The sequence below is a fragment of the Podarcis erhardii genome (assembly GCF_964252035.2).
Source record: "Podarcis erhardii genome assembly, chromosome: 10".
Classification (NCBI taxonomy): Eukaryota; Metazoa; Chordata; class Lepidosauria; order Squamata; family Lacertidae; genus Podarcis; species Podarcis erhardii.
In genome coordinates, this window is record NC_138500.1 from 18284212 (window position 1) to 18307398 (window position 23187).

The 23187-nt window shown below is 43.7% G+C and overlaps 1 protein-coding gene across 4 annotated transcripts in view; it reads right to left on the reverse strand.

Moving 5' to 3' along the window:
• CACNA1C (calcium voltage-gated channel subunit alpha1 C) overlaps positions 1-23187 on the reverse strand; it is a gene marked incomplete at its 5' end in the record, with an annotated part of 484372 nt that overhangs the window by 185402 nt on the left and 275783 nt on the right. For 3 of the 4 annotated variants that reach the window (XM_081879585.1, XM_081879587.1, XM_081879586.1), the window contains 2 exons: positions 16921-17117; positions 20948-21106. In XM_081879585.1, the coding sequence (XP_081735711.1) occupies positions 16921-17117; positions 20948-21106 (356 nt within the window). Of the gene's footprint in view, positions 1-16920; positions 17118-20947; positions 21107-23187 lie in introns of those variants that run through there. The other variant, XM_081879589.1, reaches the window with a different exon arrangement.

Consider the following 23187-nt stretch of genomic DNA (forward strand, 5'->3'; position numbering starts at 1 on the left):
ATTTCCTTCATGATGAGTCAGTTAAATCTTTGCAGGATAAAACTAATGAATGCAAAAGCAATAAGTAATTCAGTGCAATTCAACTGCCTCTATTAAGGAAGGAGGTGCCACTTTGTGTAATATATTGTCCAGCAATGAAATTCATTGTTATTCACTGTATAAGGAATGGACACATACATGGAAACATTTGTACTGGCATCCCATCTATATATCTGGCAATACAAGTAAATAAACTGGGCAACATCTCAAGTAATGCTTTTTGATACAGAAACCTGTCTTTTTATTTTTACAGATGCCGTCTGAGTCTCCTCTCTGAGAACAAAATATTAAAAGCAAGGAGTCACCTAGCAGTGAGCCAGGCTGTTAGCAAGCTATTCTGGCTCTCTGCCAGTAATAACAGCAGAGGTGGAGGGGAACTATCTTTTCAACCAACATATTTACTTCTCTCCCAAAGCGCAATGAGCCAAGAGAAAGCAAGGCATTGCCGGAGACCCTTATCTAACTGCAGAGAAGCATCCCCAGGAGCCTACAACTAATCCATTGATTTGTAATGGTTCCTGATGAACTAACCTAAACAATACTCCACCCCCAGGGATACAGTTGCTTAGTTAGACGTCTGATAAGGATTTGTGAAAGGATTAAGTCTTAGATCTACTATACAATCTACTAAACATTGAGTGATTTGCCAGGGAAAAAGAGAATAAGTACTTGTCTAACTTTTTTGCATTCAACAATAATACATTTCCAATTACAATCCTCTTGCCTTGCCCCAACTATCTCGAAACCAAGCATTTTCTATTAAGGGTGGGAACTATTCATCCTTCACAACGCAACAACATGGGAATGAATTAATAGGAACTTTCTGGTGGCGTGGGCTTAACATGCAGGCAAGGAGGGACAGATTTCTTATTTATTAAGGACAGTCATCTTCTGCCTCCCCCAAGAAATGTTGCTACTTTATTAACATAGCATCAATCCCTTTGGACAAATATAGCAAACACTACTGAGTTGTTCAGGGCAGCCATTGTGTGAAGCAACAACAAAGTTTATTTATTTGGTTTGTGTGTTTTCTGGACACTGTAGATCTGTCTTAGCCTGGACATTGTAGATCTGTCTTATTTATTGGGAGGGGGGGAGACAGGATCCTTTGCCACTTTAAGGTAAGCCCATCCCAACCAAAAGGTTCTTAGATTTCATCTAATTCCAAGGATCAATCCAATTTTTAGGGACATCCCTCCCCCCAAGGTAATAGGCTGAATATTCTATGATGCAACTATGGGGGCACGTTTTGTTCCTTAGAGATCTTTAACTGGTGCCTCTAGTGTTGCAGGTGAAATCTGTGCAAGGTCATTGCTTCTGAAGCAAAACTGTGGGCTAGCAACTCAGCTATCACCTAGCAGCAGGCACTCCATCAGGCTCTAGCCGAAGGAGAGAAGAGACTCAAGGCCAAGCATAGGCAAACTCTGGCCCTCCAGATGTTTGGGACTACAATTCCCATCATCCTTGACCACTAGTCCTGTTAGATAGGGATGATGGGAATTGCAGTCCCAAACATCTGGAGGGCCAGAGGTTGCCTATGCCTGCTCAAGGCTATTCTAACAGCTCTTCTGAGAGACCAGCTGGCTCTGCCTATCTTTCAGTGTCTTCTAGCAGCAACTATTCCATCAAACTACCTGAACTATTTCCATCTCAGCTTCAGACCTGAGAACTTTAACTTTAAGAATTGATACGTGAGTGTGGTTCCCCCACCCATCTCCTCCTATTTCTCTCCCTGTCTCTATTAATCATTTTGTGGTTTTTTGGGGGTTTTTTTTGTATTTTTTTATTAAAGATTTCTTGGTTTACAAAAATATGTGCAATGTCTATTTTTTCAAGTTACATTTTCTACAGGTCAGTTTCATTTGTTGAGACATTAGTGTTACATTAGGAAGAAAGGGGGGAAAGAGGTGGAGGGAGCCATGGTAGGTGGGGGTGGGGTCAGGTGGCAAAGTTTCTATTTTATTTAATGTATGTGGGGGGGGGGGTTGTGTCAGCATTGCTTGTGCAGGTTCTTTTTGCTATTCGCTTGTGTAGCTTTGGTGGTGAGAGAAGCTGGGGTTAGCCTAGAGTGTGGTTGCTTGTTTGTGATTGGCTGTGGTGAACTTTGTTTTCATGTGTGAGTGGGGTGGGTAGGTGTTTTTGAATCAGGTTAGCCATATTGAAGCAGGGTAAAAATTCTTTAAATAAATAGCATACAACAGGTCTCAGGGCATAGTCTGAAACCACATGATTCAGCCACCTTGTTAAAACAAAGCACATCTGTATCTGAATGGGGGACCACGTAAATAATTTCTCTCTACTGCCAGCCCATTCTGTTCACAGTAGCCTACACTTCATATATTTTCTGAATCAATCAATCAATAGATTTTTATTGTTTATAGCTAATGGCCATCACAATACAATATAAGCACAAATCAAATAACTACAGAACGACAGACTTTACATGCACTAGACTAAAAGAGATGTCCAATGTCCAGAAAAAAACAGACACACCAAAAAACCATTTCTTCTGGTCAGCATCCCTAGGGTCTGGCACTTGCATTATCCATAAAGGCTGTCCTTATCTTTCTTGCTGCTAGTACAAATAGTGCCACCCTAGCAACTTCTGCCAATAGCCTTTTAATTTTAAAGACATCTGGTTGAACGTCTAAGGCGGTCTGAAAAGGGGAGAATAAATTTGGCTCTAGGTGAATCATATATAATATAATATAAAAGATTCTCAATAAACCCTGATCCACATATACAGAGGTGCTCTTTTGCAGGTCTGCTAGTATATCTCCCAGCCATCATTTCTACATTTTCTAGAAATGATGTTTGATCGTTTTCAATAATTTCCTATTTAAAGTTTGCCCAGTGAAACTTGTATTTTAATCCAGTACTTGGAATAGACAACATATTCATCAAACACTCCCAGGAGACACAGTGAGGAAATGTGGCCATACATTTAAGTAACTGGTAGTTTGGCAATAACACTAGAAACAAAGCAAAAGTGGATATCACTAAAAACATTAAGGCCAACAATATACTTTATGAAACACATCTGTCAGAGCCACCCTGGGTCCCAGCTCACAAGAGACCAAAGTCCAGTCCAAGCTATATACAAAAGGTTTTATTGAAGATCATTGTCGTCATTACATCCAAACTCCGTGGCTCCGCATCTGTTACCCTTAGATGTTAGAAGTCCCCTCTGAGTCCGTCCCTCCCCTGCACCAATTTAAGAGGCTTGTACTGCTCCACCTTTTCCTCTCTTTCCTTTTCCGCAGGGTCTTCCTGCCCCCCTGTCTTCCCTCTTTCCGGGACTCCCCAGAGGCTGAGTCTTCTCCCGCCTGCTCCCCCCTCCTTCGTGCTTTGGCACCAGGCTCCTCCTCAGAGCTCTCCTCATTTCCGCGCGCCTCTATATTTGAACTTGGCGCGCGTACGTTGCCTCTGACCTTCCTTTCTACAGTTACGCTGCTCTCGGTACTACACTCCTCCCTTTCAGGCAGGACGTCTTGCTCCGAACTCCTCCCCCTTCCTCCTTCCTGTCCTACTCTTTCTGACACACTGGCAACTCCCCCCCCTCTACTCCGTTCCGACGGGGGAGCTGGTCCCGCTTTGCCACTCCCACTGGGGATTCCCTCTTCGTTCCCCTCTCTCTGACTGATTCCCTCTCTATTGCCCCTTGGCCTGACCAGGGGGGCTCCCTTCTGGGAATCCTCTGATTCGCTAGACGGACTTTGGGACAACCTCGGCTCGTTGTCGTCCTCTTCCTCCTCGCCCTCGCTCTCTGTCTCCTCTCTCCCTAAAACCCTGACATCCATCCCCCCCTCGAAGCCCCCCCTTCGCCCCTTCCGCTCATCGGGTGCAGGTTGTGGAAGCTGCCGCTCTTCGGAGGCGGACGCAGGATACAGATTCTGCACCTCCATCTCCTCTGTTTGCAGTTCGTTGTACGAGTGTTCGAATTCGGGTTCTTGACCCAAGGTGTTCTCTTCTCCCTCCTCCATTGGTACCTGGTCCGGTGCTGCCTGCCAAGGTCCCGTCAGCCATTTCCTGCGCCAGTCCTCCTCTGGTTGCTCGTCCCACCAATAAGAGGGTTCTGTGTCCACCCCCGAACACGATCCCCTGGGCGAGTTGGAGTCCGGCGACCTTTCTTCAGCTGAAGAAAAGCCGTGGAAAGTGCTGCCTGAACATGTGGGCGTAAAGAGCCAGTCATCAAAGTACTCGGCTGGCATGGGTCTATGAGGGAAAAGGGCATGGAACTCGTCTTTTAAAAGAGGTTCGTCTAAGGCGTAGCCCGGCACCCAACCATTGGCACTGACTGGGGCACCCTCTCTGACTAGAAAATATTCTACTCCCTCTTGCCCCCATCTCGAGTCCAGGATCTCTGTGACCTCGTTGAGTGGTTCGGCCCTAGGCGCCCTCTCCCTCTCCTATGACTTAGTGTGTTGTTGCGTGACTGTGTCAGACTCCTGAAACCTGTGCGGTGCCTTGTAGGGAGTGAGCACCGATCTATGAAAGACCGGGTGCACTCTGGAACCTTCGGGGAGGGCTAGTCGAAAGGCTACAGGGTTGATTTTAGCCTCCACCTGGTACGGCCCTAACTGCCTGTGCCCCAGCTTCTTCTTGGCCAACGACTTGGCTGGCATCGCTTGGGCCGCTAACCACACCCAGTCCCCCACCTGGATCTCCTCTCCCTCTCTCCTGTTTTTGTCAGCCTGCACCTTATATGCTTGCTTGGCCAGCTCTAAATGTCTCCGCAACTCTTCGTGCACCTCCTGCAGCTCCGCTGCAAACTGGTCGGCTCCTTGCGGCACCCCCTCTCCCGGTGCCACGAACCCCGGGAAGGTTCTGGGGTGACGACCATTGTTCGCGAAAAACGGCGTCACCCCCGTGGACGCGTGCTTCGTGTTGTTATAGGCAAACTCTGCCATCGGCAGGTAGTCCACCCAAACTGCTGGTCGCTGGTTGGCGTAACATCTCAGGTACTGCTGCATGATCGCGTTGACCCTCTCAGCTTGGTTGTTGGTTTGTGGGTGTCTCGCCGACGTGAGGTTGATCTTGACGTTCAGGATACCTAAAAGCTTCTGCCAAAAATTGGAAACAAACTGGCGCCCCCTGTCGGACAGGATGGACTGCGGCAGCCCATGCACCTTGAACACGTGATCGATGAAGAGTTTGGCAGTCTGTTCCGCCGTCGCCACCTTTGCGCATGGAATGAAGTGCGCCATCTTGGTGAACAGGTCCACAACCACCAGTACCGCCGTCTTCCCCCTGGAGCTGGGCAGGTCAGTAACGAAGTCCAGAGCTACCCTCTCCCACGGTTGCTGTGGCGTTTCCAGCGGTTCCAACAGCCCCGCTGGCTTCTGGTGTACTGGCTTGAACCTCTGACAAGTGTCACACCTGGCGACGTAATCCGCTACCTCTCCACGCATCCGGGGCCACCAAAAGTCTCTTGCCACCAGTTCTATTGTCTTCTCCTTACCGAAGTGGCCCGCACTGGGGGCGTCGTGCAACTGCTGCAGAACCTTTGCGCGAAGCTCGTCGCTTGGCACGTAGAGGGCACCTTTGCGAGTTAGCAGCCCGTCGCGTAGTTGGAACTCTTCGCCACTCTGCACACCTCTGCGCAATTCCTCCATCTTGGACTGTGCGAACTGATCCACTTGCAACGCGCGTCGCACCGCGTCCAGATCTACTGTGGCGGCAGCGCACGACCACGCCTGCGGTGCGAAAATGTGCTTGGCTGCTACAGGCGCCGCTTCATCGAGATATTGCGGTTTCCTGGATAGCGCATCGGCTATAACGTTGGAATCTCCTGGGACGTACTCTATCCGAAAGTCGAAATCCGCGAAGAATTCCGCCCAGCGCATGTGCCTCTGGCTTTGGAGCTTCGCCGTGCGCCAATACTCTAGGTTCTTGTGATCCGTGCGGACCTGTACTGTGTGCTTGGCTCCTATGAGGAAGTGTCGCCACGCTTTGAAAGCTGCGTGAATGGCTAACAGCTCCCTGTCCCATATGGTGTAGTTTTGCTCCGCTTTGCTGAGCTTTCTGGAGTAAAAGGCACCGGGTCTCCAGTTTCCATGTGGATCTTCTTGCAGGAGTACGGCTCCAACCGCTCTGTCTGACGCGTCGGTCTCTAGTCGTATGGGCTTGCCTGGATTCACGTGCAGCAGCTGCTCCTCGGAGGCGAAAAGGCTTTTAAGCTTCTGAAAAGAGCGCTCCGCCTGTTCCGTCCACACAAACCTCTTTTTCTTGGAACTGAGAGTGTCCGTGATCGCTGCCGTCTCCTTTGCAAAACCTCTGATGAATTTGCGGTAGAAGTTGGCGAAGCCGATGAATCTTTGGACTTCCTTCCGATTGCGAGGGCTCTTCCAGTCCAACACCGCGCGGACCTTGGCGCTGTCCATGGCCAGCCCCTTGTCGGACAGCTTGTAGCCTAGGAAATCCACGTCCGTCACATCAAACTGGCACTTCTCTAACTTGGCGTAGAGCTTGTTCTCCCGTAGTCTCTGCAGGACTTCCTTTACGTCCTTCTCATGGGCCTCCTCCGTTTCCGAAAAGATCAGGATGTCGTCGAGGAAACACACGCATTTCTTGTAGAGAAGTCCCGCTAGCACGTGATGCATAAATGCTTGGAAGACGTGAGATCCATTTTGGAGACCAAATGGCATAACTCTGTATTCGTACGTGCCCAGAGGCGTGAACATGGCCGTCTTCCACTCATCGCCCTCCCGGATGCGTATGAGGTTATACGCTCCACGCAGATCCAATTTGGTGAAGATCTTCCCCTTCCTTACGGTTGCCAGGAGATCATCTATCTTGGGCATGGGGAAGGCCTTGGGTTTGGTCTTACTGTTTATGAATCGATAGTCCACAATGAGTCTTTTCTGGGGCGTGTCTTTCTTCTTTACAAAGAAAACAGGACTGCCCCCCACCGCTTTCGATTCTCGGATGAATCCGCGCTTCAAATTGTGCTCTATGAACTCCCTGAGTTCTTGCATCTCGTCCTCAGACATGGAATACAGCTTTGCAGTCGGCAACTGCGCCCCTGGCACCAGGTCGATGGCACAATCATAAGGCCTGTGGGGCGGCAACTGGTCAGCTTCCTTCTCGCAGAAAACCTCCAGGAACCCCTCGTACTTGCGGGGTACTGCCTGCACCATGCCAAGTTGCAACTGCTGCTCAGCTCCCTCCTCCTGGCTGGACTGGATGCAATGTTGAGCACAGTACGATGAGCAAAAGGTGATCTGCCGTTGGTACCACGCTACAGCAGGACTGTGTCTCTCCAGCCAACTCATGCCTAATACTATAGGCGTGTCTGAAAGGCGGGTGACATTGAAGCTGATGACTTCTCGATGATTTCCAATCCTCATCACCATGGGAGGCGTCTGTTGCACAACTTGTCCTCCTAGCAATTTCCTGCCATCCACCGTGACTACGTTCAGAGGTGTTGTCGCTGGCAGAAGCGCTATGCGATGCTGCTTGACAAAGTGCGTCCCCACAAAATCTGCGTTGCTCCCAGAATCAATCGTGATGGGGACTTCCAGGGTGGTTCCATTCGGCAACTGAAGTGTTGCAGTGAGCTGCACCGCTGGCTTGGGTGGTAAAGGGTCTGTGCGTTGCAAAAGCGCTGGGGACTGCTCTACAGATTCGCCTGGCTGAGCCCCAGCAGCTCTGCTTCCAGCCAGGCACTGTCGTTTCCCTGAGGTTGCTCTGCTTGCATCATTTCTGCTGCAACAGTTGCTAAAGCTGCAGTGTGTTTCTGCAGCCTCTGGGGACACTCTTTCGCCATGTGCTGTGCACTGTCGCAAATGTAACACTTCCTGGTCCCTCTAGGAGGCTTTGCCTTCACTGCACCGGAAGCTGGGGCTCTGGCTGTTGCTTGAGCCTTAGCACCACCAAGTTCCATGGGCTCCTCCCCCTGCCTTCCCAGTGGCGAAGGATGTGACTGACTGAACTCCCTGGGGATGAAAGAAGACGTCCTCGCTGGTGGACGCACCTGACGTTCTTCCTCAGTGTGCCAAGGACGTCCCTCGTGCCGTATCCCAATCGCCAAAGCCCTCTGCACAAGCTCCTCCAGGGTCTGGGGTCTGTCTCCCCTGGCAAGTTCATCCTTAATGGGACCGCTGAGCCCCTCCCAGAACAAATCCCTCACAGGTGCACAATCCTTCTCCCAGCTTAGCGCAGTCAGTAAAGCAAAAAATCTAGAATGGTACTGACGCACAGTGGCTTTGCCTTGCCGCAATCCAAAAATTTCCCTGCGTGCAAGATCCACATCTACAGTAGACTGGAAGCAGGCATCCATCGCTTTAATGAATTCATCTGCATCGCGGCGGGCAGGGCCATCTTCACGCCACAAATTGCGCAACCAGTCTCTGGCCGGCCCATGCAAGTGAGAAACAATAAACCCCACTTTCTCCTCCTCATCTTTAAAGTCATGACGAAGCAAGTGCAATGCATACAAAACGTCTGCTCTGAAACTGGGGTAGTGCTTCAGGTTCCCATCGAAGTGGGTGACTAGGCTGCCCCCCCTCCGTCCAAGTCCAATCCCCTCTGATCTGGACCCTGGGAACCCTTCCCTGCTTGCACGTTCCCACCTTGTTTGCAGGTCCTGGCAGCGCTTCTCCATTTCGTCATGCTTCTTCTGAGACGCAAGGACTGCAGCAGTGAGTTCGGAAACTGTAGTTCGCAGCGCTGTCAACTGCTCCTCCGCAGTCATGGCTGTCACCGTTCGTGAGCTTTGCAAAAAAAAAATTTTGCGTTCTTTGGAGGGGACTTTCTGTCAGAGCCACCCTGGGTCCCAGCTCACAAGAGACCAAAGTCCAGTCCAAGCTATATACAAAAGGTTTTATTGAAGATCATTGTCGTCATTACATCCAAACTCCGTGGCTCCGCATCTGTTACCCTTAGATGTTAGAAGTCCCCTCTGAGTCCGTCCCTCCCCTGCACCAATTTAAGAGGCTTGTACTGCTCCACCTTTTCCTCTCTTTCCTTTTCCGCAGGGTCTTCCTGCCCCCCTGTCTTCCCTCTTTCCGGGACTCCCCAGAGGCTGAGTCTTCTCCTGCCTGCTCCCCCCTCCTTCGTGCTTTGGCACCAGGCTCCTCCTCAGAGCTCTCCTCATTTCCGCGCGCCTCTATATTTGAACTTGGCGCGCGTACGTTGCCTCTGACCTTCCTTTCTACAGTTACGCTGCTCTCGGTACTACACTCCTCCCTTTCAGGCAGGACGTCTTGCTCCGAACTCCTCCCCCTTCCTCCTTCCTGTCCTGCTCTTTCTGACACACTGGCAACTCCCCCCCCTCTACTCCGTTCCGACGGGGGAGCTGGTCCCGCTTTGCCACTCCCACTGGGGATTCCCTCTTCGTTCCCCTCTCTCTGACTGATTCCCTCTCTATTGCCCCTTGGCCTGACCAGGGGGGCTCCCTTCTGGGAATCCTCTGATTCGCTAGACGGACTTTGGGACAACCTCGGCTCGTTGTCGTCCTCTTCCTCCTCGCCCTCGCTCTCTGTCTCCTCTCTCCCTAAAACCCTGACAACATCAGAAGCAGAAAAGTAGCTAGGGAGGTGGTTGGACCATTAGTCCAGAAAGGAGCTACATGTTTGTTAAAAGAAGATAAGGAGGTTGTAGTAAAACTGAATGAATTCTTTCATATGTCTGCACGCTGTGGAAGACGTAGGACACAACCCTGTGCCTGAATTGACCTTTTCAGGAAGGACATTTGAAGAAGTAAGCTAAATAGGCCTCATTAAGAAATTTAAAAGTAACAAATCATCAGGTGCAGATGGCATCTATCCAAGAGTTCTTATAGAACTCAAATATCAAATAGCTGATCTTCTAACATGTAATGTGGCACTCTGGTCAGTGACCGAAATAAATTCATTCAGTTCTTTAAAGAGGATTCAAAAAATTACAGGCCATTTGGCTTAACATCTGTCCAGGTAAATTGGTGGAAAGTATTATTTAGGATAAAATGATCAAGCATATAAAAGGACAAGTCTTGCTGAAGAATCAATATGGCTTCTGCAAATGTAAAACTCTCTTGCTCTCTAATATTTTAGAGGTCTTAACAGCTTCCTGTCTTCTCAGTTCTAGCTCCTGCTCTCTCTGGCCAGCTATGAAGTTACCTCCTTGGACTTTAATACCTGCTTCCATCCACTGAGCATATGGTTTTGTCTAATATTTAAAATACATAGTATTGGGCTTGACTGTTTTACATGGGTTCTATATCCTATGATAAGAACCTGCCATCCTCATTTTGCATAATGCATTTTGTGATAGTCAATAATAAATAAGACTGTGTAATTTGAGTTGTGTCATCAGATCCCTGTAAATCTACAATCTCATAAGGAGTCAGATTCTTTTTTTAAAAAAACCCTGGGTGAAGTCCCTGGCCCAGTCAGATATGCCAATCTATTTTATTTTAGCACTGATTATGTGTGACCTATACAAACTCCCTAAAGGACCTTCAAAATGACTTTGATCACAGTGTATTTGCTAGTGGGTCACCTTGGCCAGCAGTGTAAATGTGTTCTTTTTTAAAAAAATTAAGACCGCTTCTTTTCCCAAATGGATTTTTTAAAAGTACCCATAAGGCTCAAAGGCTATTTACACAGGAGGGTTGATTATTATTTCATTGCAAATTCTACAGCATTACGAAGTATCCATCTATTCCTCTGGTACTTAGAAACCTTAGTTATTTAAAAGTCTTTTCATCTTTTACAAGCTTTGGAAATTCACTCTGAAAAGGATAAAGCCCTGACTGTAAGCATGAACATATTCTTCAGGACACTAAGTCTCCAAATGTTAGAGCTGATTTCAGTTCAAATTCTAGGGGCTTTCCCCTTCTGCTTATGTTTATTTTGTATTTACATTTACAAGGCTGATTATCATGAAAGAGATTTACAGTATTACTTCAACTCTCCAAGCTCAGGGTTTTCCATTTCCCAACAGAGAGATGTAAGATTCCTTTGTGTGAGTGTGTGTACAGCATAAAATGCATAAAATGTTGTGTAATGATTTACATAGTCATCTAAATGCTTGAAAAGAAAGATAGTAAGAAATATAATAAGATATAAATTCTCCATGCTCTTTAGTAATGTTTTCATACTTCAAGCTTCAAGGTAGAAAATGCTGAGCATCTATTAATTTACAGCTATCTGAAGAATATTAGTATCTTCAATACCAAATGGAACATACTGATCACAAGTAGAACACTCAGGTCTTTTGTAAAGGTAAATTCACATTCTGGACATGTTCTGCCCTACACTTTGTAAACTAAAATTTTCCAGCTCCGTCAAAGTTTCTCCCAAAAAATTCTTCCTGTTGGTTGTTTGGTGCATAATAGTCAGCCACTGATCCTGCAATGTGCCCCTGATAAACAAGTAACGTAGATCAGGATAACTAAGGGTTTGTTCAGGTTTAAATTCTGATTTATCCGCAACACATGTTGCTACCCCACAAGCCTTAGATGTTCCCTGAGAGACAAACCACTGTCCCCCAGAGGAGGGGAGGGGAGGGGAGGGGAGACATACTCATTGTAGTCCCCCTCCTCCTCTGGTGAGTCTCCTGGACCAGAATCAAGTCTGGTCTCCCTTTTCATAATTCCTTCCAAACCCATCTCCATTTTATGGCTGATCCCATAAAAATGTGATTATTTTTAAATTATCCATACTTGTTCCAGGATGATTAGTACATTATAGGAGCATGTGGAAAACATTATATCTAAAAGACAATTGTTGGCAACTTGCAATAGTTTAACAGCTGGACGGTGAACAAACCCCAAACTTCCCCTCCCCCCCTTTCCCCTCCCACCTACAACAAGAAAATTCCCTCCTACTGTTGGAACCATTGTGGTATCCACAGAGTAGTAAATTCTACTCTTTCAGTAGTATTAACAATAGGGGATGACCAAAATCACCGCTTCCCCCCCCTCCCAAGAACATTCTATGATAGTAAAGTTACAAAGCAAGTCATAAAAACCAATACAAAACGATCTCATGCAGAGCAGAAGCCATCTTGTGGGATTCTCTGTCCATTTTTCTTCTGCACTGGATTTTTCTGCTTGGGTTACCTGGATGTAAGTTGCAGCTTTGTATCAAAGTATTATGAAACTCCAAGCAACACTAACTCTGTATTCTGAGATATTGTAAGGGGGATTCAGTTCAGCTAAGGATGACTGGTGGGCTACAATTGCTAGTATTGTAAGTCCTAAATTAGAAAACTTCCTGGAAATAATCAACCGACAGTCCATAACTGGCCCATAACTCAGCTACTAATAAATTAATTCACATATTTATATATCACTGTTTTGCAGAATTTCCAGCAAAAAGAACATTTTAGCCTTAACCAGCCTGTTCTTGTCTTTCCATATCAGCCACTATGTATATGCAGGCGAAAAACAATATATGACAAGAGAGAAGGCAGAAAAGGTCTGGCTTCTCACTCTTGTTCTTTGCCATAATTTCCTTATAGATTTTTGTACTCACAGAGGCCTGGCAGTAACTGTTTCCTGTTTCTCTTGGGAAAACTATACCAATCAACAGCTGACCTCCAACCCAGTCCCTGCATATGGATTGTCCTGTATACAGTTGGCTAGTGGAGAAAACACTGGACCTGAGCAAATAATTAGCAGGCAAAATAGCCATACTGAACTCATTTGTTCTTTCTGCCTTTCTGCATATTTCCCATATGATCCAACTGATTGGAAAACAATACAGTGGTACCTTGGGTTACATACACTTCAGGTTACATACGCTTCAGGTGACAGACTCTGCTAACCCAGAAATAGTACCTCGGGTTAAGAACTTTGCTTCAGGATGAGAACAGAAATCACGTGGTAGCGGTGCAGCAGCAGGCCCCATTAGCTAAAGTGGTACCTCAGGTTAAAAAAAAGTTTCAGGTTAAGAACAGACCTCCAGAACGAATTAAGTTCTTAACCAGAGGTACCACTGTACTGATTTTGGAAGAAAAGTCAGTAAAATTAAATCCTACATTCTGCACTGAATTCTATTTCAAAAATGACAGTTCCCTCTGACACTGAACTATGACACTTCCCCTAGTCAACACCTTTGAAATTTTATTTCAAAAGACTGCTGCTGATATTATCTCCCAGTGTTCCATAGCTGGGAACAATTGATTGAGAAATAGGATTTGGTGATGGTGAAAGCGTCAGTTATGGAAAGAATGAGTAAAGCGCAAAATAATGAAGAAAGTGATTAAAAAAAGGTCAAGAGAAAGGTGGGAATGTGAAATATATCCTTTCCGAGCAGGACATTGGACAGAGGCCTCCTCTTTTCTAGTTCCCAGCAAATTCTCAATTGGTTCAAATGTAATACCAACCCACAGTTTGGAGCTAAGAAGCCTCAGCCTCATGAGCTCCTTCCTCTCCATCTCCTTATGCACAGCAATACCCACTAAAACCCATGCCCATGCTATAGTTTGTGGGAAACCATAGTTCACTGTTATATCTAAATTCTATCAACCCTGGTTTCCAATTCTAGTTTGCAAGGAATCATAAACTAAAATTAATCAAGTGTCTTCCATATTGTACAGGTGGGATGATCACAGAGAGACTGTGAGTAGCCTGTGCCTTTTGCATTCACTTAAAGGATAGTTTATTTGGTGTTTTTTGTTTTGTTTTTGTTTTTTGCTGTGGTCACCAATCCATTTTTAATTCTCTCCTAATAATAGCTATATCCTGAAGAAGAACTTATATCCATTTTATTCATGAAAAGTGCTATGATGTTACATTATCCTGGCTACATGGTGACTTAGAAAGCAAGATAATGGACAATCTGAAATCAGAACAAATTAAAATGAAGTAGTATACACAAGTGACAGCAATCCAGGGTTTTATATGCCCTCTGGAACTGGCAGCAATTGTCTTGGCATCATGGCTCCTCACTGGCACAAAACATGAACACCCAATACCTGTCATCTTTTTTTCTTTTTTCGGCAAAGAGATACTTGGAATTAATTAGCGATGACTGTTTTTTTAAAATTCCCTGGGCTTATTCTTTGTTATATTTCACAACCCTGCCCAAATCTGTTGTGTTTATTGTTTCCCCCTTCTAAACAAACCAATCTAAAAAGAAAGCAGTAGTTCTTTCTTGGAGAAAAAATATGTACAGGAAACATGCAGAGAGGTGCATTCAGCAAAACAGATTATTCTCTTGTGTGGAAAGGCCATGCTAATTCAAGCCTATGCACCCTTAAAAATAAAGGGTGAGAAAGCACAAACACAGCTGCTGAAAATTGTGGGGTGGTAGTTCTGTTTATAACATTAAAAAAAATTGTGGCAATATCACTGTGTTCCTCATCACCACATCTCCCTCAATGGGCTTCAACAGGCTGCAGAGGGATAAGCAAAGCTCACAAAACATGTCAAGGCTGTCAGCAAAGTAAATTATATCTATTGCCTGGTTCTTCCCCAATTTGATTTCCTGACAGGAGTTTCCAGGGCAACTGTGAGCTTCTGTTTCAAGGTTTTTCATCAAAGCTCAAGAGTGCAATTTCAGAGATGCTGGAGGATGGAAGGGAGTTTTACAAGTCAGCATGTCTAAGCCAGCTGCATCAGACTTGCAGGCTTCCTACCTTGTTCCCTTGGGTTGTTATGATCCACTCAGCAAGGGGGCCAACCCAATTGTGCAAGCAATCAACCCAGGCAGCTGCTTTAGATACCAACACTTTTAGAGAAGGCCCAATCTAGGGAGCATGCTGCAGAATTCCTTACAATGTCAAAAAAAAGATCCACATGCTATTGGAAAATGAAATTTCCTTTCCTGTAAATTCACAAAAGCCTTGGTGGGGGGAAGGAGAAATGGCAGAAGTTTGAAAACCTTTTTGAAAAGATTGAAAACCTTGAAAAGATTTTGGTGGCTAGAATTAAGCTTTTTATGGCATGACAGTTTTTTGTTTAAAATAAACCCTGCAATATGTCTAAGCATTATTTTTAAATTACACCCCATGCCAAGTCATAGAGAGGAGATAGGACAGAAACATATAAATAAAATTAAGTTGATTCTTGCTCTCAAAGCTATCTATGCCAGTCTGACGAAAAACCATGTCAGATTAACAATTTTGCTTGATATTTAAAAAACTGGTCTAATATAAGAAACAATTTTGCCTATTATATGTGTCCTGTGCTGATGATAACTCAGATGGTAACCCTATGTCTCATGATGGTGTTCCCCACTGGACTGCTACTTTTAGATTTTTTAAAAAAGTTTTAAATACACATAAGAGGATGGATTCAAACAAGTTTAAGCCTGTGCCATAATGAAGTGATTCCTTGTGGCTTCAGGGGCTCCACTGTATACATGGTGCTCCACTGTCCACATAGCCCTCCTCTTTCATTTCAACCGAGTAGGTAGTTTGCTAACCAGAATTCAAGTCACATGTAGAGTCACACAATCACTGAACTGAATGCCAATTCCTATGAGTGAAAATGCTTCGTAGGATCATGAAAGCACCCCTGGCATTCTAACCTTTATGTTTTAACCCTGTCTATGAGCTAATTCTGGCTAAACTTTATCATGTTAATGACCACTGAAACTCAGTGTGCCTTGTTCAGCCTTGTTTTCTGTGAACTTGTAGTTCTGACTTATTAGTACAGGATCTGTGCTAGAGAAGTGCATGGACAGCACCAGAGGGGAACTGGGGGGAAGGGGCAAACCTGGCCCCTAACCCTTGCTCTCATTGCTGGACTCCTATTGTTAACATATTGCATATTTTTTATTCAGAGAACAACTTGCCCACCTAGAAATAAGCTGTGCCCCTTCTGTGACTGCCCTTGTAATTTTTTTTTCCTGTTTCTGACACTGGAAGTGATGGAGATTCAGTCACAGAGACACTTCATTCAAGAAACCAGAAGAGTTTACTAAGAGTATCTGAAACCATAAATCTTGTCTGTGATGCAAGCTGTAATTTCTAACATTACTACAGATTTCTTCAGTCTAAGAATGTTTTAGACAAGAGGATAGGTTGCTCAGGAAAGTAGTAGAACTTCCTTCTCTGGAACAATTTAAGGAATATTAGACAAACTTATTTATGGAAGGTTTAGATTTGGACAACCCTGCTTCCATAGGCCCAGACATGGTCATCGTTTAGCTCTGTGACTCCTATACTAATACTAGTAACTACAGTTTGTATTCTGTCACCAAAGATTTCTGGCTGCCCTCATCTGTGCTTTGACTTACACTGTAGTGGAATGTTGGCTGTTATTATGAGGAAGACTCCATGGCCTAAGTTTCAAGGGACAGAGATAGATATGTTGGGTTGTCGCCATCTAAATTTTACTTAAGAGTAGACCCATTGAAATTAATGGACCTAAAATAGTTACTCTGAGGATGACTACCGTTGGATTCATCCCATTCTGTTTCTAGATTTCTTTTTCTTTTAGTAATCAGGGTGACATAGACTATTACACACTAAATTTCAGTTCTTGTGTGTTGGAAATAGCTTAACAATTTAGATATTCCTATAAGTATGACCCAAGAGTCTTCATTTATATAGATATCTAGAGGCTGGTGCTTCCAGTGATAGTAAGATGGTTAAATGAAGTGCAATTATTTGGTTAGCAAGAAATTGTGCTGCTTTATTAATCTGGAGCAGTATGAAACATTTCTCATGCAAGAAAACACTGGTCAGTAAAAGCATAGTGAAAATCTTGATCAATAAATGTAAATTGAAAGATAACACTGAAAGCTAAAAACAAACAGTGAAGGGCTGTCATACTGCCCCTTTAATGCACTACATCATTCTGAGGTATCAGTTCAGTAGTTATCCTATTTGCATGACATACAGAGCAAGCAGTATAACAAAATAGCAATGACAGCCCCATGTTTTGAGCATGACATAAGAAGAGTGCTGTATCCACATTGCCACAGATTGATTTCACATACATACCCAGTATAGCACATCTGTCCAGCCCTCCATGGTGATGCACTGAAACACAGTTAACATGGCAAAGGCAAAATTGTCAAAGTTGGTAATGCCATGCTTAGGTCCTTCCCATCCTGGTCTGCATTCAGTACCATTCTGACATTGCCGCCCATGCGCAAATACAGGTGCACAAGGAGAGGGTTCCTCTTCTGCTGGTGTATCTTAAACAACAGGGATAAAGAATTGTTAAAATCCATGCAATTGAATGGTAAGGCAAAGAGTTATTTGCTTGTAATGGTGTCAAGGTATCTGAAGACATTAATTGTAATTAACTTTTTATATATTCATGCTGTGCTTGTGCTTCATAGAAATCGGGGCAGTTTACATACTGCCTTTGATCCAAAGATACCAATGTGTGCCTGGAATGTGCTTCTACTTGTGTGTGGCAGTTGGAGGAAAGGTCCTGATTTCTGCAGGTTCCCTCTTCCTGCTATAGCACCTCATGCCATACCCCATGCCAGTACAGAAGGCACCTCAAACCTCAGGAGCAACCTTTCAAGAAGTATTTTAACTTCCCCATTACTTTATAAAATTCTAGAAAGATGGATATAAACAAATAGAATAGTTTCCCTATCTTGACATCTATAGCCATTGTGCTTGTAAAAAATGTTATAATCTGCATTACTTTCATATGGTTCTTGGATTTGTTACAAATAATAAAAAAACCTAATTCAGAAAACAAAGCAAAAATCATAAAACTGATTTGGTCCAAAAGATCATCTGCTGTAAATGCTTCCATTCTCCAATAGATCAGGCCATATGTAATCCAGAACATAGTGTACCACAGGTAGATAAGATGTACAGAGCAGAAAGGCAAACAGTTCCAGGAATTAGTTCTTTGATGGCACAAACAAACAAGGGGAAGAGAGAAGCCTTCCAAAGTCAACAGGCAATTCCTGAGATTTGTTCTTGTTGTTACAATCCCAAATATGTTATACAGGTTATGAGTTGATCTCAAAACAACCTAAAAGGCACTTTGACATCATCAAGTATTATGCATCCACATAACATGGATGGAAAAAATTTTTACTGACTCATGTGACTCACAAGTGCAATGCCAGAATTGATTTGTACTCTTCTTTTCACATGACTCTTCTATTGCCTTCTCTATAAGTGCACATATAAAACATCTCTAGACCAGACTTAAATAGCCACTCATGCTGTGCAGTTTTATACTTATTCCTGAACAATTTGGAAACATCACTGAATTTATTCTCATTTGCCCTACTGTTTACAGTCCACAATCACTGTTGCTACCTTTCCCCTCAGAATCAGGAAAGGCAAGGACAGGGGCAGGTGGGAAAGATAGAGAAAAGATCAAGCAGCTGCTTAGTGAGCAAGGTGAAATGGTGGTGGTAGCAGATAAAAAGATCTATCTCCATCTTTCTATCTATGCAGCTGGTTGGCAGGATTCCAATTTTTTTAAATATCTTTGCAAGTAAACAAAGTATATATTCTTTTTAAAAAGAACTGTGCATCTCTTTCTGTGTGTGCTGTGTTGCACTGTGACCTGCTGTGTGTATGTGTGCTGTGATGGGCATGAAGTGCATGTCTGTGGGAGACTGAGGGGGGTTCACACCCATTTTCTTGGCCACACTCATCGCTGCCATGTGCCCCTTGTAGGGGTTGCACCAGGCAGTGTGGTCCTCAGCCTGAAAAGCTTTGCCATCTCTGTCTTATATGACTACTTGAAAAGACTCAAGGGATGGTTTGTTTGAGTTTGTAAATGGAAAGAGTATGTGAAAGTAAAACAAACCAAGAAGCTTTGTCTAGAACTAGAGTCACTGAATCAGACTACACATTATTAACATTTACAACAGTTTATATTTGGGAACTGTACTGATAATAGGATATGACAGTTGTTGCTCTTAACATTGCCAGCTCATATCCAGATCAATGAGCTAATGACAAAAGTCAAAACCATTTTGTTGTGGCATGTGATGAACTTGGGACACTAAATTCTACTGCAACAGTTCAGCTCTGGAAAATACCCCTCTACATGCAGACTGAAAGCTCTACCATAATGTTAAACCATGAAGTCAATGATTGGATAGGCTAAACAATAAATTATTGATCCAAATAGGGTGCTGTGTGGGAGAGGAAGAGAGGAGGGTGATGCTACTTTTGCTGGCATCAGATTTGATTAAACGAAAGTTTCATTCAGGAGCAACAAAAAGGATTATTTACACACACACACACACATACCTGCCTGCCTGCCTGCCTGCCTACCTGCCTGCCAAAACCTCAGAATTTGACTATACCAGCTTGATTTTAGCTTGGGAATTAAGATAATAATGATACTGTATCAGGTTCAAACTGCAATTACTAGATAGGTTCACAAAATTTAGGGAGGGTGGAAATTTGGGCCTTGAATCCCTGTTGTTGGGTCCCAGAGGAAGATAAGTGAAACTACAGTTGTTGAGCTGCCTGCGAGCATAAGTTCTCAGTAATTAGTCACTCTGTGACTCAGTTTGACATAATATTAAATTTGCTTTCTAACATCTACATAGAGCTTCTGACTGAGGTCATTTTGGGATTCAGAATGAGGTGCCACCAGTACGCTGCTGACATTCTACTCCTCAATGTCATCTGAGTCAGGTGAGGCTGTATAGTCATTGAACCGGTACCTGGACTCAGTAATGGGCTGGATGAGGGCCAGCAAACTGAGACTGAATCCTGAGAAGACAGAGGCACTGTGGGTATATTGTTCTCAGGTTCAGAGAATTAGTGTTCAACCTGTTCTGGACAGTGTAGCACTCTGCTTGAGAGAACAAGTTTGTAGTTTGGGAATAGTCCAAGATCCAGTGTTGCCACTAGAGTCAAGGCAACCTTAGTAGCCTGGAGTGCCTTTTACTGGCTTCAGGTGGTTTCCCCACTAACAAGATTTCTAGATAGGAATTGTTTGGCCATGGAAACCCATGCTTAATCTTAGAAGGACATGTGCTGCTCAAGGAAAGGAAAGGAAAGGAAAGGAAAGGAAAGGAAAGGAAAGGAAAGGAAAGGAAAGGAAAGGAAGATGAATGTGGAAGAAAATAAGTAGCAGTGACTAAGAGTCAGTGCTCCATAATTTTTTCATCAGAGCAGTTGTTTATTCCTGGTGGCTCCCTCCTTTGATATGTGGCTCATCTGAATCATTTCTCACAAGAGCCTTAATTTTCTATGCCACTGATCAGTCCACATTTAGGTTTCCATCTCCTAAATGTTGACATTTCCACATAGCAAATTATTTATATGGGAGGAGCTGCATCCATGAGAAAAGTGGTTATGCTTCCTTTACATCTGCAATCTGAATGGTCATTTCTGTATTTGTCAAGTTTCTTCATTATGGTTCAGCTACATGGTAAAGCAGGATCCACATGTTTAGCAACAATCACCTCCTGACAACCACATATCAAGTGTGGCACATATTTTATTTAAGATAATTTTATTATCCCTTTTGATTTTATAAAAGCTGTCAAGGTGGTTTGCAAACAAATCCATGAGATACATTGGTTTGTCTGGAAATGAGAGCAACTTATGGAACAATGTCATACTTTAATTATATGAACCCATGGCTCTTTCAGTCTTTAATAGGCTACAGAAGAAGCAAGAAGAGCCTTGTATGTGACCTTCAATACGTTTTGCTGTTTGACAGGGGACTGCACCGAGAAAATGCACAAATGGCTTCTCATTCGCCCCTTCCAGTCTTATGGTGATTTGCTCCTGCATTAGAAGAATATGTTGGAGATGTTGTTTATAGCACTGCTCTATTTAAAACTATCTACAGAGATTGCATGATAGAGCTTTCTTAGCTTCTTTCTTATCCTTTGAGCTTTTGGCTCTTAGTGCAGGGCAGGCAAGGCAAGAAGAACAGGTGTTATTTGATCATCACTGGAGCTTTCACATTCACTAAGCTGATATTAAGTACTGTTAAATCCAATCACATCATAGCCACTTTCCACTGATAATAAAAGGTGTTACACAATGTGGGATTACATAGCATATTTCTTACCTGATAAGCTCTCTGTTACATAACAAGTCTTGTGCATCTTTCCCATGAAGAGCTCCAATCCAATGATAGCATAGATAATTATGACAAACAGCACCAGCAGGGCAATGTGCAGCAAAGGGACCATGGCCTTGATAATGGAATTTAAAACCACCTGGAGGCCTGCAATGAGAAAGACAACACTGTAGCAAGAAGTGAATGCTGAATAATCTACTGAAGACAAGGGTATGCAGGAAAATGCTTCATTTAATAAATATACAAATATACAAATTATTTTGATATTTCTTTCACATTTGCTATCTGATCAAGAAAATGACTAACATATTACATCAGCAGTTATTGTAGCCTTATTGGAGTTCACCGATGGTGGTTCCTTGACGTCATCATTATGCTTACATAGCTTTAACAGTGGAACCTAATCTCAAAATTAAAACCCCTGAGTGTAAGGATTTGTGCGCTTGCATTACTATATAAAGTATTATTGCACGGCAACAGGATTACAAGTCTTGTAGGAGGTGCTATTGGAAGGATATTAAGCAATACTTCAGCTTGTATTTTGCCATTCAGCTCTGAACAAAGGTAAGAAATACAGGTGCAAAGTAATAGGAAGATCAACCACACCCATCCATGGAAGACTGCTTGAAGCAAGTGGCCAGAATGAACGAGCTAATAGTTTTCTTATGGTTGGACAGTGTTCTTGAAGCTACGAGCATGAGTTTGACCAAACTGTGGGAGGCAGTGGAAGACAGGAGTGCCTGGTGTGCTCTGGTCCATGGGGTCACGAAGAGTCGGACACAACTAAACGACTAAACAACAACAACAAACATCCATATAAAAGCAAGGGTCAGGCTTGCTTATTGCTTTGAGCAATTAGAATTCATTCCAGTTGGATACACACTGCTGGATACACCCTAACCCGACTGTCCCCACCTTCACAAAGCCAGGTCTGACAGATTGTTAATGATAGTAAATTTTAGCATAACTGGATTAGGACACTACAAAGGGACCACTTCACTTGAAACACAGTCTTTTCTGGAGTGCAACGCAGATGCTGTTTTTTCTGGTTCTGGAAAACCAGCTCAGAAGTGCTCTTTGGGGAATAACTCTACAGATTTTGTTGTGCTGTAGTAAATGCACTCATGTTTGCAAAGGCTTTAAAGATTCACAGATGGAAATGCTATTGTAATAAACATTACCATATTAGTAAGTCATTAGTGTAAGGAAAGCTAAGAGGGCATCAATTTAAGCACCATAATAGCTTCAGAAATGGCCAACAATTACAAGCTCTCTTCTTAGTTTTTCTGAAGACTCTGCAGATATATTGGACCTGTATTTAACCCCTGAATTACTAATAAAGATATTGGAAAGATAATTTTTACAATGATATGAGCACCAATAATTTGGACAACTGTCAGTTGTATAAAACTTTATATGATTTACAGGGAACAAGAAAAACAATGTATTTTTAATATATTAATATTGTACCTTTAGTATATTAAAATTCCATTTATTGAAATTGCATCCTTTGTTCTCTAATATTTTATGAAGCATCTATAATATGTCTCTGTTATGCCATTGCATTCCAATGTTTAATTATCCTGTGTTTTTAGACTTATTTGTGGCAAATATTTTTGATGATAAAACACAACTGTACAAGCTTGTTTAGTGTAGACTGGCAACGTGCCACTAAGACGTTTCAGCAGGGGTGGAGAACCTCAAGCTCAGGGACTGAATGCAGCCCTCCAAGGCTGGATCTACACAGATATAAAAAACGCTATGGAAAAAAACTATTTAAAAAATACAGCTCCCAATGGAAATTTTAATTTACTTCAGATTGCTGCTCTACAGCACCATCTGGTGTCACATTTTTATAATGCATTTATAACATTATAAATTGACCTGTGTAGATGAGTCCCAAGGCTCTCTATTGCCTGGACAGAGGTGTGTATAGAAAATAGAGTAACCAATTAACTTAGGATGGTGAGGCTGGGCAAGCAACATTGCACTATGCCAGGAAGGCTGAGCCTTTACTGTTTGTTCACACCTGTGTTAGCACCTCTGTGAGCTGAGTGATGGAGGTGGCATTACTGCCTCCTTTGAAGCAGGTAGGGCAGGTGAGAAACCTCCTTTCCTTTGAAAGGCAGTGCTAGACATGGTTTCTGACAATATCATAGACTAGCTAGATGCAGAGGGAGTGGCGGGAGGCACCAGCTGGAGAACCCCAAAGGGAACCCCCAGGAGAA